We start from the raw sequence: 15,960 nt of genomic DNA, 5'->3' as shown, positions 1-15,960 counted from the left end.
GAGGAACCTTAAATGCATGTTACTAAGTGAAAGAAGCCAATCTGAAAAGGCTACATAATGTATGATTCTAACTGTATAACATTCTGGAATATACAAAATGGTGGAGACAGTGAAAAAGATCAGTTATTGGCAAGGGTTCGGGACGGGGGAGGGAGGGATGAACAGACTGAGCACAAGATTTTTAGGGCAGTAAAATACTATTTATGATACTATAATGGTGGGTATATGCCATTACACTTTTGTCAAAATGTATGACACCAAGAGTGAACCGAAGAGTAAATGATGGACTTTGGGTGATGATGTGTCAATATAGGTTCATTGATTGTAACATATGTACCACTTTGGTGGGAGATGTTAATAGTGGGGGAGGCTGTGTGTGTGTTGGGGCAGGTGCTGTAATTGAACTGTGTGTTTTGCTCAATTTAGTTGTGAACCTGTAACTGCTCTAAACAAATAAAGTCTATTAAAAAATGAGTTGGAAAAACTCATTATTCTACTTTGAATTCTAATAGTATAGTTTTATGCTAGCATATGGATGTAGTAAAATAGGCACGATCATTATTCTATAATTGGTTTCTTGTGAATTTGTTTTGTTATGTAGCCATCGGAGTACAGCTATGATGTTTATCAGAACTGTTAATCTATATCAATATTTGTGGAGAAAAAGTCCTTTTGAAGAAGGAACTAAGGTGGTTTTAAGTCAGCTTATATTATGTGTGCCTTCATCACATAGAAATAGAGTCCTCTTGTACTCATTAGGAGGCAATGCTCTTTTGATTTTGACTACTACAAATTCCTAACAGTTTAAAAATTTCTGGTAGGACCACATTTAATGTTCCTAATATTTCTTTTTAATGACTTTTGTATTTTTATTTCTATTTTGTATTTTCTAGAGCTGGAACCAGCTCTGGTTTTATTGAGATGATAAGCTCCCCTGGACTCCTAGGACTACTTAGGGCTCAGTTTTAAAACCCTGGGTCCAGTCCATCCCACCGTATTTTAGAGAGGAGAACGCAGAACACTGATGTCCTGGTCCCCTTCTCCCTAAGGTTGCACAGCTAGTTGGTAGCAGTTTTCACTAGAACATAAGACTAAAGACTTTATTATTGGGGGGAGAAAATATTTGCAAAGCATATATTTAATAAAGGATTTGTATCCAGAATATATAAAGAATTCTCAAAACTAAGTAATAAAAAAATGGCCCAATCAAAAAATGGACAAGCTATATGTACAATTATTATGGGTCAATTAAAAACAAAATAATTATGATTAAAAAAAAGACTTAACTCAAAGGAAGACATACAAATGGCCAATAGGTACGTAAAAAAAGCTCAGCATCACTAATCATCAGGGAAATGCAAATCAAAACCACATTGAGATATAGTTTCACCCCAGTTAGACTGGCTGTTATCAAAAAGACAGAATGACAAATGCTGGTGAGGGTGCAGAGAAAGGGGAACCCTTCTACACTGTTGGTGGGACTGTAAATTAGTACAGATTTTATGGAAGACAGTATGGAGGTTTCTTAAACAACTACAGATAGAACTACCATATGACCCAGCAATCCCACTACTGGTTTTATACCCAGAGGAGTGGAAATCATCATGGTGAAGGGATACCTGCAGTCCATGTTTATTGAAGTGCTACCTACCTACAATAGCCAAGAATTGGAATCAACCTAAGTCCATTGACTGACGACTGGATAAAGAAAATGTGGTATATATAAACAATGGAATACTACTCAGCCAATAAAAAAGAATGAAATTCTGCCATTCATAGCATCACAGATAAACTTGGAGAAAATTATGTTAAGTGGGATAAGCCAGACACAGAAGCAGAAATACTGTATGTCCTCACTCATATGTGGGAGCTAAAAAATAAAGAAAGAAAGAACTGACACAATAATACTTGGAACATTTGGAAGGAGAGAACAGAGCTGTGGTTATTAGAGGGAGGAGAGGGGGAGGCCGAGGGGGGGATGTGGTTAGGGAGAAATTGGTTAATGGACACAAAGTATGTTTTATAATGATGAATATGCCAACTGTTCTGATTTGCTCATCACATATTGTACACAAATACTGATAGTCAACTCTGTACCCCACAAATATGTATACTCAATTATGTTTCAATTAAAAAGAAAAAAACCCCCCAAAATCTTAAGACTTTTGACTCCTAGTGGACTGACCTTTCTACTCCGAGTCTGGGGTTGGCTCTTTAACAAAAAATATTTATAAACCAACTTCTTTTCAAGCAGTCACACTTAAAAAGCAGAAAAAGACAACAAGAAGAAAATAATAATTACTCTGAATTTACCTACCCAAAGGTAACTAACCACTATTAACATTCTGGTGACTCTCCTAGAAACTTCTCTCTGCATATGCACATATACAATTTTAAATAAGTAAGAATAACCTGTACGTGTTATTTTGTTATCTGTTTTTAATCACCCACCAGTGTTTGGGCATCTTTACAAGTGAAGTATAGGTCTGTGTAACTTTTTTCTAGGTCTGTGTAATTTTTAATGGTTGTATAGTGTGCTTTTGTATGTATTATAGTTTATTTAACCAATCATGTATTTCCCCCATTTTTTTACTACTGTAAACAGAGATAAACACTGTATTTTTATGTACTTGTTCAGTTATCTACTTAGAAAGTCCTAGAAGTGAAAGAGGTAAACAGTCAATTTGGGAAATGAGTATTATTAGCTAAAATTTTCTTGCCACATAATGGCTATTTGGAAGTAGTATTTAAGAACTGTAAATATTAGTATTTATGGAAGCTTTGGGCTTGATCTGGTGGTGAGGTGGTCAGTTTGAAGATGCAGCTAGAAGTGGGGCAGAATGTGGACAGCACTTCTCTCTATTGCTTGCTTTGAATTGGTCATTGACTTGCAGGGGGCAGGCTGGTTTTGGAACATACTCTCCTGTTGTTGCAGACAGCAGAATGGCGCCAAAGGTGACTTCGGAGCTGCTTCGGCAGCTGAGACAAGCCATGAGGAACTCTGAGTACGTGACAGAGCCTGTCCAGGCCTACATCGTCCCGTCAGGAGATGCCCACCAGGTATTGAGAGGAGATAGGCTGACGATGAAACTCATCAGCCTCTCCTTTCTTTTCAGTCTTTTCCCCCCAGCCCTAACGTGTTCGTAGGATTCTAGTTGTCAGCCCACAACCTAACATGTCTTGTAGGACTTGACACAAGGACCCACGTCTGATAGGGTCTTACTGAATGCTTGTGGATTTGGTCCTGGCTTGCTTTTTTCCAATAAATTTAGCCAGCTTTCAATAAATTGTGGAAGAATTAGTGGACAAATTAAGGGGCAGAAATCCTGGACCTTTCTGTTGCTGACATACTCCACCCCATATCCTCCGCCAAACTGTCCCTTGCAGAATTGTCTTCCTTGCCTACCTTTTGCCTATCCAGACTGCCCCTTCCCTTGGACATGGCCAGAAAAGCAGTCAGAAAGTCATCATGGATCTCTACCCTAGCAGATATTAGGAATGATACTGAATCCCCTCACCTGTAACCACTACCTTTGATGAGAGCAACTCAATAAGTGCCCTTTCCCTCTGAGAACACTAGTAACTGAAATAGGAGAGAATTGGGTTTGGAGAGGCAGAGACCTCATGTGATAGGGCTGAAGGGCAGGAGGGTGAAATGATTCCAGGATCTACACTGAGGTTGTTGAGTCAGCAAGTATTTAAGTGTCTATACCATGATCATGGTACTGTAGGGTTACAAAGATGAGTTTAAGATTGAATTTCTGCCCTCACTGTGGTTGTGGTTTTAGTGGGAGGTGAAACAGTATACAAAGTGCTATTTATCCGTAGAGTCATCTGTATGTATGTTTTTTCTAGCCTTTGCTTATGTGCAAGGCACTACCTTAGGTATTGTGCATAATATAAATATGAGAATTTTTCCTGGTCTCAAGAAGCATACAGTTTAGAAATGGAGTTAAGATGTGCATACACATGTCTGTATTGCAAAGTAGAATGTGGTAAGTGCTATCAAGAAAATCTGGACAGAGGTCTGTGGAAGTTTGAGGGTGAGAAGTGGATGACAGAGGGCTTCATGGGGCGGGGGAGGCATTTGAACTGGACCTTGAAGGATGGGTAGAGTTTCAATAAATAGAGGTGGGGAGTGGAGGAGGAGGGAAGGGATCCTGGGTAGAAGGATTAGTAGGAGCAAAGGCAGAGAAACAGGGAAGCTTCGGGGGTGGGCAGTGGGGGATTGGCAGATAAGGGTATTACTATGAGCTGAAAAAGATGTTCACTCTGGCTGACTCTTTCTGCCCCATCCCCATAGATCCCAGCCCACATGGTTGTGGCAATGTCAGGCCTGTGGTAACCTGGGGACAGTCTCAAGATTGGACCCCTGCCAGGAGACATGGGATTGCCTGTCCTTAGGAGCAAATGAAGGGCTGAAATGAATAAACAAAGGGATTGGATGATTTGAGGCAGCAGCATGAAGTCTGACACTTTGATATTTAAAAAAATGTTCTCCAAACCATGTTCTACAGCATTTCTTTTGTGTCTTATAAGATATTCCGCAAACAATGTATTAGTGGTCAAGAAAATGGTGAAATGAGCTGAACAGTTTTTATTGTGGTAAAAAAACATAACATGAAATTTAACATCTTAACCACTTAAAAATGCACAGTAGTGTAGTGTTAACTGTGTGCACATATCATTGTGCAACAGATCTCTAGAATTTTTTCATCTTGCGAAAGTGAAACTCTATACTCATTAAACAACTCCAACCACCATTCTACTTTCTAAGAGTTTGACTGTTTTAGATACCTCATATAACTGGAATCGAATCATGCAGTATTTGTCTTTTTGCCACTGACTTATTTCACTTAGCACAATGTCCTCAAGGTTCATCCATGTTGTAGCCTAGGACAGGATTTCCTTCTTTTTTTAAGGCTGAATGATTTCATGTTTTCTTTATTCATTCATCGGTTGACAGGCATTTCTGTTTCTTCTGTCTCTTGGCTATTGTGAATAATGCTGCAATGAACAGGGGTTTGCAGATGTCTCTTGGAGATCCTACTTTTAATTCTTTTAGATATATACCTAGAAGTGAGATTGCCAGATCATACGGTAATTCTATTTTTAATTTTTTGAGGAAATTCCATACTGTTAGCAACTGCACCATTTTACATTCTCAGCAATAGTGCTCAAGGGTTCCAGTTTCTTTACCTTCTTACCAACACCTGTTATTTTCTGTTTTGTTGATAGTGGCCATTCTAATGGATGTGAGGTGATACCTCATTGTAGTTTTGATTTGCATTTCCCTGATGATTAGTGATGTTGAGCATTTTTTCATGTGCTTGTTGGCCATTTCTGTATTTTCATTGGAGAAATATCTATTCAAGGCCTTTGCCCATTTGACAATTTCTTAACTGCAGGACTTTTCAGGGCCTTTAATACGCTAATGTGTACTGTGCAACTCTAAGGAGGGGATAAATTATTCAGCATTTTGCAGACTTAAATGTCCATGGAATTCCTGCAGTCATCTCATGTGTGGGCTAGGGGACTCTGGTGTTACATGGAATACCTTTGTATGTTGACCACAATAGCACTTTTCATACCATGGTGTGTTAGGACTTGCTCCTCGAGGAGGGGAGAGGATGGGGAGATCAGTGTGAGATGATGTCTTGCAAGTAGAGGTGGATAAAGTGGGAGGTGAGAGAGCACAGGGTGTGTTCAGGGAACAGCCCCACTGTCAGTCCAGCCTGGCTGAGTATAGGAAAAGTGGATCAAGCTGGAAAGGTTGGTGGCTCATGAGGAAGCTGTGGAGTTTGGATACATTAATGTTAAATTTAGCAGGCAGTGGGGAGGTGAGGATAGACTGGTGAGAGGGTTGGGTTTGATAATGGAATCTTTCCATTCATGTATGTTCACTAGAATAGACATACAAGATTCATCAGCTTTGTAGGAAACAAAGGTTCACCTTGACTGAGGATTGGGTGAGTTAGTAGGCTGGCCAACACAGCTTGGGCCTGACTCATAGTAGGAGAGGAGTTGGGTACCCCCTTATTTAAGAAGGGCAGACCCTGGCCTTGTCTTCAAGGAATTTCTTTTTTCTTCTGCCGGGGCCCCTCTGATGAGCTCTTCCCTTCCTCCTGTTGGTCCCAGGCCTCAGCCTTTGGACTTGAGCTTCATGTCACATGGCTTCTCTGCTGGATTCACCAGTGGCGTTTTTCATTTTCTGCCTTACAAACATTGGTCAGTTGCCCTAAGCTGATTTGATTGCAGCCATCCTGTCTCAGTATGGGGCAGGATAGTGGTTCCTGCGACTGGAGCACATTATTTAGCAGTTGTTTGGGCTGTTCTGTAAATCTTCTGGCACTGTTGTCTGAAATTGAATCTCTCCTCTGAAATGGGTCTCACGGGCTCTCATGGAGCCCCAGCTAAAGGCTCCTAATATCTCTACTTTATTTGCACACCATTACCTCCAGAGGTGGCCTCATTGTATAGAAAGATTTGACCTGTGAATGTTACTTAAATTAAAAGTTGAACGTTTTTGGTTAATGGTGTGTTGGAAGCTTTGTAGACTTTGTATTTCAGTTTGAGTTTTCTTTTGCCTGGAGTTAGGATATAATTTGTATGTTTTACTAGTAGGGGACATTCTAAGCCAGGCCAAGTTTATCTTGATACTGGGTGGTGTTCCTGAGCCATCTTTTTTTTTTTTTTTTTTTGTCATCATAAAGCTGAGTTTTGGATACCCTGACTGATTTTTAAAAATGTTCTATCTTTGACATTAGGTGTGGCCTAATATACCCAAAGCAGTTCCTTTTGGGAATGGCAGTGAGGCTGGCCAAACCACAGGGGATATTCCAGGCTTTCCCTCAGCTCTTCATTTCCTGTTAATGATCCTGGAATATCAGAATTGGATGGCTCTTCCCTAGATGAGGAAACTGAAGGTCCAATCCCAGACAAATGTGTTTTCCAGCAGCATCTTGAAAACACAAAAAATCAGGCTTGCTCGATATTAACTGTCATTCTTATTGCAGAAGTCACTGTTGAGACTTCACAAAGTTGTACTCTTGTACCCTTGCTGTCTCTCCATTTTCACCACTTCTCTGCTATTTTTCTTTTATAATCTTTGTCATTTCTATTGCTGTAGCTTAGCTGTCTATGCTGCCTATGTGAGGGAAGTTGTATTTTGGTTGTTTGGTGAATGTTTTCTGATTACCTGCTCAGGGCTAGGTTCTGGGGCAAAAGCAGAGGGCAGGCAATTAGCATGTAGGTGAGTGTTTGGGCTCTAAAGACTATCAGAGGCCAGATTTGCCACTTACTGGTTGCTTGCCCTTGGGCAAGCTACTTCAAAATCATTAGCATCAGTTAAACTCTCTGTGTCTCAGTTTCTTCATCCAGAAAAAGAGATAGTGACAGTATCCATCTGATAGTGCTGTTGTCAGGATTAAATGAGTTAAATAGATATAAATGCTGAAAGCATGTTTGTTACCTAATAATCTTATCACATTATCTGCTATTATTGTTGTTATGGTTATTACTATTACAGAGATGATGAGATTCCCCTTAAAGAGATTAAAAGTAGGTAAGTCACAATTACAAATGCTAACACAAATGGAAACTGGTAAACATCATAGGAAAGGACTCAATCAGCACTGACTACTGGAAATATGTGAGGCACATATGCATATGTAGTTTTAAATGTTTTCATAGCCATATAAAAAAAGTGAATGAAACAGTGAAATTAATCTTAATAATATATTTTATTTACCTTAATATATCTAAAATACTTTCATTCAACATATCATCAACATAAAAATTATAGTAAGATATTTTACATTTCTTTTTTTCATACTAAATCTTCAAATATGGTGTGCATTTTACATTTACATTTACATTTTAAATTTCTCAATATGTGAAATTTTCATTGGAAATATTTGTGTTTAGATTTCGTAAAATTTACAGTTGAAAAATGGACTCACAATACCCGTTGTTCTAAGCATACTTAAAAGTTTTCCAATAACTGAATCTTGAGTATCAGTCTAAAATTTATACCTAAGTTAATTAAAGTGAGATAAAATTAAATATTCTGTTTCTCAGTCACGTTAGCTACATTTCAAGTGCTCAGTAGCCACATGTGGCTGGTGGTTACCGTAATGGTCTGCACTAGTTTCCATATTGTGTACTGAATTCATAGGTGAGAAGGAATATTTTAAGCTGTCAGGATCAAGGAAGGCTTCATGGAGGAAGTGGCATTTAAACTAGAGTGTGAATAGGTAGAATTTGGATGCATGAGATAGAGATGTACAAGAAATACCATGAAAGTAGGAAAACATGCATAATGATAAGCTTGAAGAAAAAAGAAAAGTAGGGACCTGATCAAGGCCACTCATGAGTCACTCATGACTGGTCATGGGTGGCTTTGCCCACCAGAATTAAGAATTTAAGTTTTTGTTTGGTAGTAGGGGCCCATTAGAGTCTTTGAACAAGAGAGCGACATGATCAAAGAGAGCAATGTTTAGTATGGGCTGGAGAAGGGAGACACTGGAAATAGAGAGAACTGTTATGAGGTCATTGCAGGCTCCCAGAGTTGGGGTAAAGAGGGCCTGGACTTGGGTACTGGTGTTGGAAGCAGAGAAGAGGGGAGGATTTGGAGGAGAAGTGGTAGAATCTGGACTAAGTGTGTGGCAGAGGGGCTTGGGAAATTTGGAGTCTGAGAGTGTGTTACTATCAACAGAAAGCAATGGGTTCCTTGTTTTAGTTCCTACGGAGAGGAGGGGCATAGTTGGGGTGACTCTATTAAAGTGCAACTCTGGGTCCTTACAGGAATTGTGAGAACAAGGAGTAAGGGCTGGCTTTGTGTGTGACCTGCTGTAGCAGCCGCCTCAGTAATAGAGAGGCTGCTGTTGTCGTGGCTCCTGTTCCTAATTGTTTCATTTCAGGCTCCTACGGGTGGGAAGGGAGTATGTTGGAGAAGTGAAGGGAAGTCTTGAATTCTGTCCTTTGTGTACTTTCTAAAACAAATACACACACCCACACACTGCTTCCTGCTAGGGAGGAACTGTACCCCAAATGTATAATGAGCAAGGACTTGGCACTCCAGTGGTCTTCTTCTCTCTGTCTTCTGCAACTTTAAGGGTTTCTTCTTTTTAAACCCAGAACAAAGGTTGTGTTATTCATGAGTTTGAGCCCAGGAGGGCTTTTACAGTGAGGAATTGTTCATTTTCTCTGGTAATCTGGATGCTTTCATGTACTGTTTAAGTTAAACATTGGGATTTATGGGCACCACTGGCCCCAAACCAGGAGAATCATTGATTGGGACCAGAGCTGCACCAACACTGCATTTTAGAAATCCTAGTTCCTCATCCTCCCCATCTGTAAGGCCCCATGTTATGCTCTTGGGCTTGGCTTAGTCAAAGGGTCACGTTTTGTCAGGATTTGACTCTGCCAATGTGAGTTTTTGGCTGTGTTTATGTTTCTTCTTTCTGGAAGACATGAATCAGATTTTCCTAACCTCTTTGGACCCTACTCCATTCCTGCTGGAGCCTGCTTCCCATTTTGCTTGTTTTGTAGTTCTTAAACAAGGTCTCTCCTGAGGTGGGGGCAGTGATTTTTATCCCTGAGTGATTTTATCCACTGTGTTAATTAGAGTAATGCTAGCTGTGGTAACACATCTCAAAGTTCAGTGGCCTGGTATTGTGAAGCCTTATTTCTTATTCATGTGCAGTATATAGTGAGTGTTGTTGGTTGGTGGGGTTTTTTCCTTTACCAGGAGGAAAAGTGATTCAGGGATTCAGGCTCTTTCCATCCTATGGTGCTACCATTCGAGCTGGTGGAAGGGAAAGGAGTGTGGAGAGGGCACATCCATTTTTAACAGCCCTGACTCAGACATCGCTTCTCACCACATTTCATTGGTCAGAGCTAGTCATGTGACCTCACCTTGATGCAAGGGGCCTGGGAAATGAAGTCCTCGCTGGGCAGCCACTTTCCAGTGACTCTTCTATACTACGGAAGGAACATGAATCTTTGGACAGCTATTTGTTTTCCCCACATGTTTTCCTTGACTTGGTTTTATTTAGGAGAGAAAAAAAAAATGCTAAAGACTGGGAACAAGGAGCCCATGCCTCTGTTTGCAATCTAACCTCTGGTATTTCCTGTGGACAGGCAGCCATTTACGTGTTCAGTTTTATTTTTGTTGAGAATTTGGTATTTTGAGGCACTGTGTCAGACTCAGGGAGGAGGAAACGTGCCACCCCAGGGTGAGCTCTTATAACTTTAGTCATGCTTATCTTGTGCTCAGCCATCAGCCTTACTTGCCCTGTGCCATTTTTTGTATGTGGTTGTGTTAAGGACTCTTCTTAAAACCCAGCTCTGGTCATGTCACCACCCTCTCTCCAACTTTTAATGTCTGTCCAGAACTTGCAAGATAAAGCTAAACTTCTTAGTATGCTGTTTGAGGTCTTGGACCATTTGTCTTCAGACTACCTTTCCTTCAGACTAATCTTTGCTGCTGCTCCCTTGAACTTTTGTCAGGATAATCGACTCTCTGCCCCTTCACAGACCTCTTGCCTATTGCTTCTGGGCTTTCTTACACCTTCCCCTTCTCTAGATCGCCTCCTGCTCCTCCTCACTCGTCCACGGTGGCTCAGGTCAAACCTCTGAGTTTAGACTGACAGATTTAAGGCAGATTGGAGTGTCCTTGAAACTGTAGTAAATACCGTATTTAGTATAGTTTATGTGGCTGTTTATTAGTGCTAATGTTTCATGGAATATCTGTCTTATTTTGCTGGTTAGATTATCCATTTTGAGAAGATACTTTCTTATGTTTCATATAGAGTCTAGCTCATTGCCTGGTGCATAGTAATAAGTGCTGTAGTTCATCAAATGCTTGGCATGTGGTAATTGCTTTGTCTCAACCCTCTAAGGTGGGCATTTAGTATCATCCACATTTTACAGATGAGAAGGTTGAGCTCAAGGTTTCCCCAGCTCGTAAGGGGGGAAGCCAGGCTTAAACACAGGTCTGACTCTTGGTTGTAGGAGAGGTCTGTTATGTGGTTGATGAAGGTAGAGGTAAGTGTGGGCGTACCTTGTATTCTTTGTTTCCTCAGAGTTCATAATCCAGTTGTGCAGCCTAGGTGTGCACACCTCTGTACAAAATTAGAAGAGGTTGCTTGGAGCATGGCAAGCATGTGGGCTTCTGAAAGTCAGACCTGAGTTCAGATCTTGAGTCTGCCATTTATGGTGGTGGTGCCTTGAGGATGTAAGTAATTAACTTCTCTGAGCTTCATTTTTTTTCATTTGTAAATGGAGAGGATGATACCTTCCAGAGCTGCTGTCGGGCTTAGAATGAGAAGAAATCAATACAGTTATTGGCAACTAGTAGGTGTTGAGCCGATAACAAACAATACTGGCTAAATAGACATAGCCAGTATTATTTGTTATCATCATCCAAGGCAGGGTATGGATAAATGCCAACACGGATGGTCTTGTAAAATTCAGAGACGTGGGAGACCTCTCTGAAGGCTGGAGTGGGTCAGAAAACTTTGTGGAAGAGGGTACATTTGAGCTGGATTTTGAGAAGTGACTAAAGCTTCTTTTTTTTGTAGTTTACAGATAGGCTTTATTTGGCTATGTATTATTTATATCATTGAATTAGATGCCAGCATTTCATAATTGGGTGATTTCTTACGAACGCTTGTATTTCTAGATTTTCCTGAAATATCGAAGGTTGCCAACATGTGGCCTGCATTCCAGCATGACAGGAATTAGAGCTGAGTAAGAACTGCTCTCTTTAGAAAAGACGCCTCCTTGTCCTGCTGTCCTCGTTTGGCTCACCTGCCTGTACCCTGTGGTACTTGAATTTGAAACCCCAGTTATAATCCCTTCTGATCTTTTTCCTATTAGATAATGCATTAGTTTCCTATCATGGCCATAACAAATTACCACAAATGTAGTGCCTTAAAACAAATTTATTGTCTTACTGTTCTGGAGGCCTAAAGTCTAAAATGATTAAGCAGGGCTATGTCACTTCTGGAGGCTCGGTGGGGGGGGGGGGGGAATCCATTTCCTTGCCTTTCAGAGGCCACCTGCATTCCTTGGCTCATGGCCTTTTTCTCCGTCTTCACAGAGATGATTAAAGTTTTAACTGGGTAGAGGGAAAAGGGTTCATCTCTCTTTATGCTTGTTCATTTATAATGAAAGTGTTGAGGACCTACTATGTGTCACCTGTGCTGTATACAGGGACAGTGACAAATAAGACAAACGTTCTGATCTCATGGAGATTATATTTGGGAGCAGAGGGCAGGAACAATACAATAAAAGGGTAAGAAGTTCATTAAGAAGAGAGACATCTAGAAAATGTGCTATATAGAGAGTTAAAAGTGGCTGGGTGGCTATTTTAGCTGGGTAGTCTAGGTAGGCTTCTCTGTGGAAGTGACATTTGATCTGAAATGTAATGACAAGAAGGAACTAGCTGTGCCATGATCAGAGAGAGACCTTTATAGGCACTAGGACAATCATGTGCAAAGGCCCCGAGGCAGGAATGAGCACAGGATGCACAAAGAGCAGAAAGGAGGCCCGTGTGGCTGGAGTGTTATGAGTGGGAGGGAGAGTGGGAGGAGAGCTCTGAGAGGATGACAGGGCCAGATCAGGTGGTGCCTTCGGGACTGAACTGGGGTTTAGATTTTATATTAAGTATACGACAGGAAGCCATTGGAGGGTTTTTAGGAGGATGCTAACATGCTCTAACACATGCACACACACACGCGCGCGCGCGCGCACACACACACACACACGTGCATGTTTTGAAAAGCTCTCTCTGAATGTGTATGCAGAGTGGATTGTAGGGCAGTGGTCCAGGTAGAGATGATGGAGGTTTGGACTTAGTGCTTTTGTTAGAGATGGAGAGAAGTGGGTGATTTTGGAGAAAAAGCCAACAGCTGTGCTTCTTTTTCCTAGCATGCTATGGCTTTGGTTTATTTTAGGCCCTCTGCTGTGTTCTGGGGAGAGTGTTCTTGGGCTTTGCCACCTTCATGGCTGGAGAAGAGGAGTGGCCGGCCCAGGCCCAGTGTTTGCCTGGCCTCTGATAAGCCTGTCGCTATGGAGGTGAGGCTGTAGCCAACCTCACTCAGCGATGTCTTTCTGGAGTGTTGACCACTTAGGTCATGTCTGGATGTTCTTTCTCCAGACCTTGTCTGGATCCCAAGTTAAACATGTCCAGCTGTTGTTAATTCCACCTCCCCTTGGTGAAACCCTTCTTGTGCCTTTGCTGATAGGGAGCTCTAGGTGAACACTGTGGATCCTCTGTCTGTCCTCCCAGGCTTCCCCAGATAGGGTGGGGCACTGCTAGAGAACGGTGTCCCTGAGTGGATTCCAGCCAGGCCAAGATCAGCACTGCCTCCTCTGCCAGCCTTCGCCAGCATCCTCACTCTGTCATAGATAGGAGATCCTATGTTGTCAGTCAAGAGTGTCCTTGCTGTGTGTTCCCCATTGTACGCAGTGATTTTTAGCATAAGAATTGTTTTGGTTAACTTGGTTTTTTTTGCCTCTTAGATGTTTTCTCGCTGTTCAGGAAGAAGAGATTAGCAATCTCTCTTCCATTGCATTATGGGCAGTACTTTCAAGTTTCTGGTGAGATTTTTGTCTTTTTTTTTTTTTTCACGGCTGGCTGGTACTGGGATTGAACCCCCTGGACCTTGGTATTATCAGCACCACACTCTAACCAAGTAAGCTAACCGTCCAGCCCCTTCTGGTGGGATTTTTTATAACATTAATTTATGATTCCTCATAACAATCCTAGGAGAAGGAGGGGACACCCTTCCCCCATAGTTGCCTGTTTATTTTTTGAAGTCTTTCATCCAGTGATTGCTGGGTTAAGAAACAAACAAGTTTTCTGCAGTTCATAAGTGATGCCGGTGGCCATTTCTTTTTGTTTCCATAGCGCTGTCTATTAAGTGTTCCTTTATGTTTTGGGGATAGAATACGTACTTGCCATTACATTTAGCAATCTGAAATGACCTGTTTTAGAGATGAGGAACTGAGGCTGAGAGGGGTGCTGGGACTTGTTGCAGACCACACGGCCGGGCCTGGGCTGAAAGGGCAGGTGTGACTCAGAGCTCCTTCATCTTGCTGTTGTGGTTCTTTCTGCTGGCCTTTCTGGCATCTCCCTGGAGGGTGGTCCTCTGGCTGGTTTGAGGCCGTGATTGTGGCTGCCATTGTGAAAAGGGCAGTTCTCACCCACATAGCAGGAGTGGGACATGGATGCCTCTTTCCCTCGACATCACGTTGAGTGACCTAAAAATGCCTTCCCCACCCTAAGCATTCTTAACTCCTCCAGGTCCTTTGGCTTGGGAGAAAACTGCTAACAGTGGAAGGAACAGCAGCTCTGGACTCAAGCAGACATGGCTTTGGATCCTGGCCTGCTATTTAACCTGTCAGTGGGCAAGTTACTTAAAGATTCTCTCCTTGAACTCAGATTTCTCATTTGCTATTGGTCTTATCCTGGAGAGTCATTACAAGAATGAGAGATGATGTGTTATGTGGGGGCAGCATGGCATAGGGCTTCAGAGTCCAGGCTCTGGAGCGGACTGCCTGGGTTTGAATCCTGCCTCTGCTACTTACCAGCTGTGTGACTTTGGGCAAGTGACTTAAACTCTCTGTTCCTCACTGGCTGTTACCAGAAGTTGCACATCCTGGCCTTGTACCCTCTGCCCAGGCATGAGAACCTCTTACTTTCTTCACTCCCTAAGCCCCTTCCATTCAGAGGCAGGGGGATTATCAACTGGAATGGACTTGGGTTTTGGACATGACGTTTTATTTTGCTGAGGCTTTCTGGGTTGTAGGAAGCATTTCCGCTCATTCCCTAACAGGAAGGGACCAGATCTGCATGGGAGAGATTGGTGATGCTACCTTGGAGGGGGACACAAACAGGAAGTTCAGGAACAAGCTAATGTCTAAAGAGAGTTCAGTTAGAGAATTTCTGGTGCTTAAAACAGAAATTCAGCTCCACTTTTCAGAAAAATAACAGATGCCTAAATGTCAGGGACAAGTGAGGGAGAAAGCTATTGGTTTGTTTTTTGAGTAAGATCTCAGTGAGGAAAGAGCAATTTTTATTGGTTTCTCTTGACTTGCTTTGTTCTCCAAATGAGGAAATAGAGGCTAAAGGGAACAGCTCTTTTAGCCCTTAATTAGAGGCTTCTGCAGTGTGTTCTAATTTTTTGTTTTTTTTTTTTTAGTGTTCAGCTTGCCTTTTCAGCTAGACTGTTGTTGGCTCCTTGAGGGAAGGTGCCAAGGATTCCCAACCTTTGTCATCCTTGCGGCTCCCAGTGCAGTGCTAAGCATGTGGACAGCAGTCAGCACACAGCTGACTGAGGTCCAATTCGTTGTTGGCTTTATTTTCCAGAGTGAGTATATTGCTCCGTGTGACTGTCGCCGGGCCTTTATCTCTGGATTCGATGGCTCTGCGGGTGAGTCACTAAATTCTCTCTCTGTTCTTGCCATACCTTTGTTCATCTCCTAAAAATAGCTGAACCAAGTTTCAGCCTGTGATATAGAACCAAAAGAAAAAAAAAAATGCAAACCAGATTTTCCCCATTAAGCCTCTGCAGAAAGTTGTGGCTTTCCAATCTTTCCCTGCTCCCCAAGGTCACTTTAGTGACTCTTTGCACTTCTCTATGCCTTCACTTTCAAAATTTTAAAAATGTTTATTTAAAGTTTTTGAATTTTTTATTTATAAATTCAAAAAGTTTTTGAATTTTTTATTTATAAATTCAAAAAGTTTTTGAATTTATACAGAAAATTGCATCAATTGAACTGAGTATATCTGTGTAACTAGCACCCCAAATAAGAAATGGAATTTCATAGCATCCTAAAACACCTACCTTAGCTTAGTTGTCCCATATAATTCTCCAAGGCTGGCTTTCGGTTTCTCTGTTTTCACTTTTGGCTTAAATAACAAAGGTTAATGCTGAGCTACACTGGTGT

The 15,960-nt window shown here is 41.6% G+C and overlaps 1 protein-coding gene across 7 annotated transcripts in view; it reads left to right on the top strand.

Annotated features, from left to right (window-relative positions):
• XPNPEP1 (X-prolyl aminopeptidase 1) overlaps positions 1-15,960 on the top strand; it is a 55,507-nt gene that overhangs the window by 13,058 nt on the left and 26,489 nt on the right. For all 7 annotated transcript variants that reach the window (XM_063101865.1, XM_063101863.1, XM_063101862.1 and 4 more), the window contains 2 exons: positions 2,936-3,060; positions 15,380-15,443. In XM_063101865.1, the coding sequence (XP_062957935.1) occupies positions 2,944-3,060; positions 15,380-15,443 (181 nt within the window). In that variant the 5' untranslated portion in view covers positions 2,936-2,943. The remainder of the gene's footprint in view (positions 1-2,935; positions 3,061-15,379; positions 15,444-15,960) is intronic.

The sequence above is a fragment of the Cynocephalus volans genome, chromosome 7, assembly GCF_027409185.1.
Source record: "Cynocephalus volans isolate mCynVol1 chromosome 7, mCynVol1.pri, whole genome shotgun sequence".
NCBI classification, from domain to species: domain Eukaryota; kingdom Metazoa; phylum Chordata; class Mammalia; order Dermoptera; family Cynocephalidae; genus Cynocephalus; species Cynocephalus volans.
Note: the sequence above shows the minus strand (reverse complement) of the source record. Positions and strands in the feature narration are given on the sequence as shown.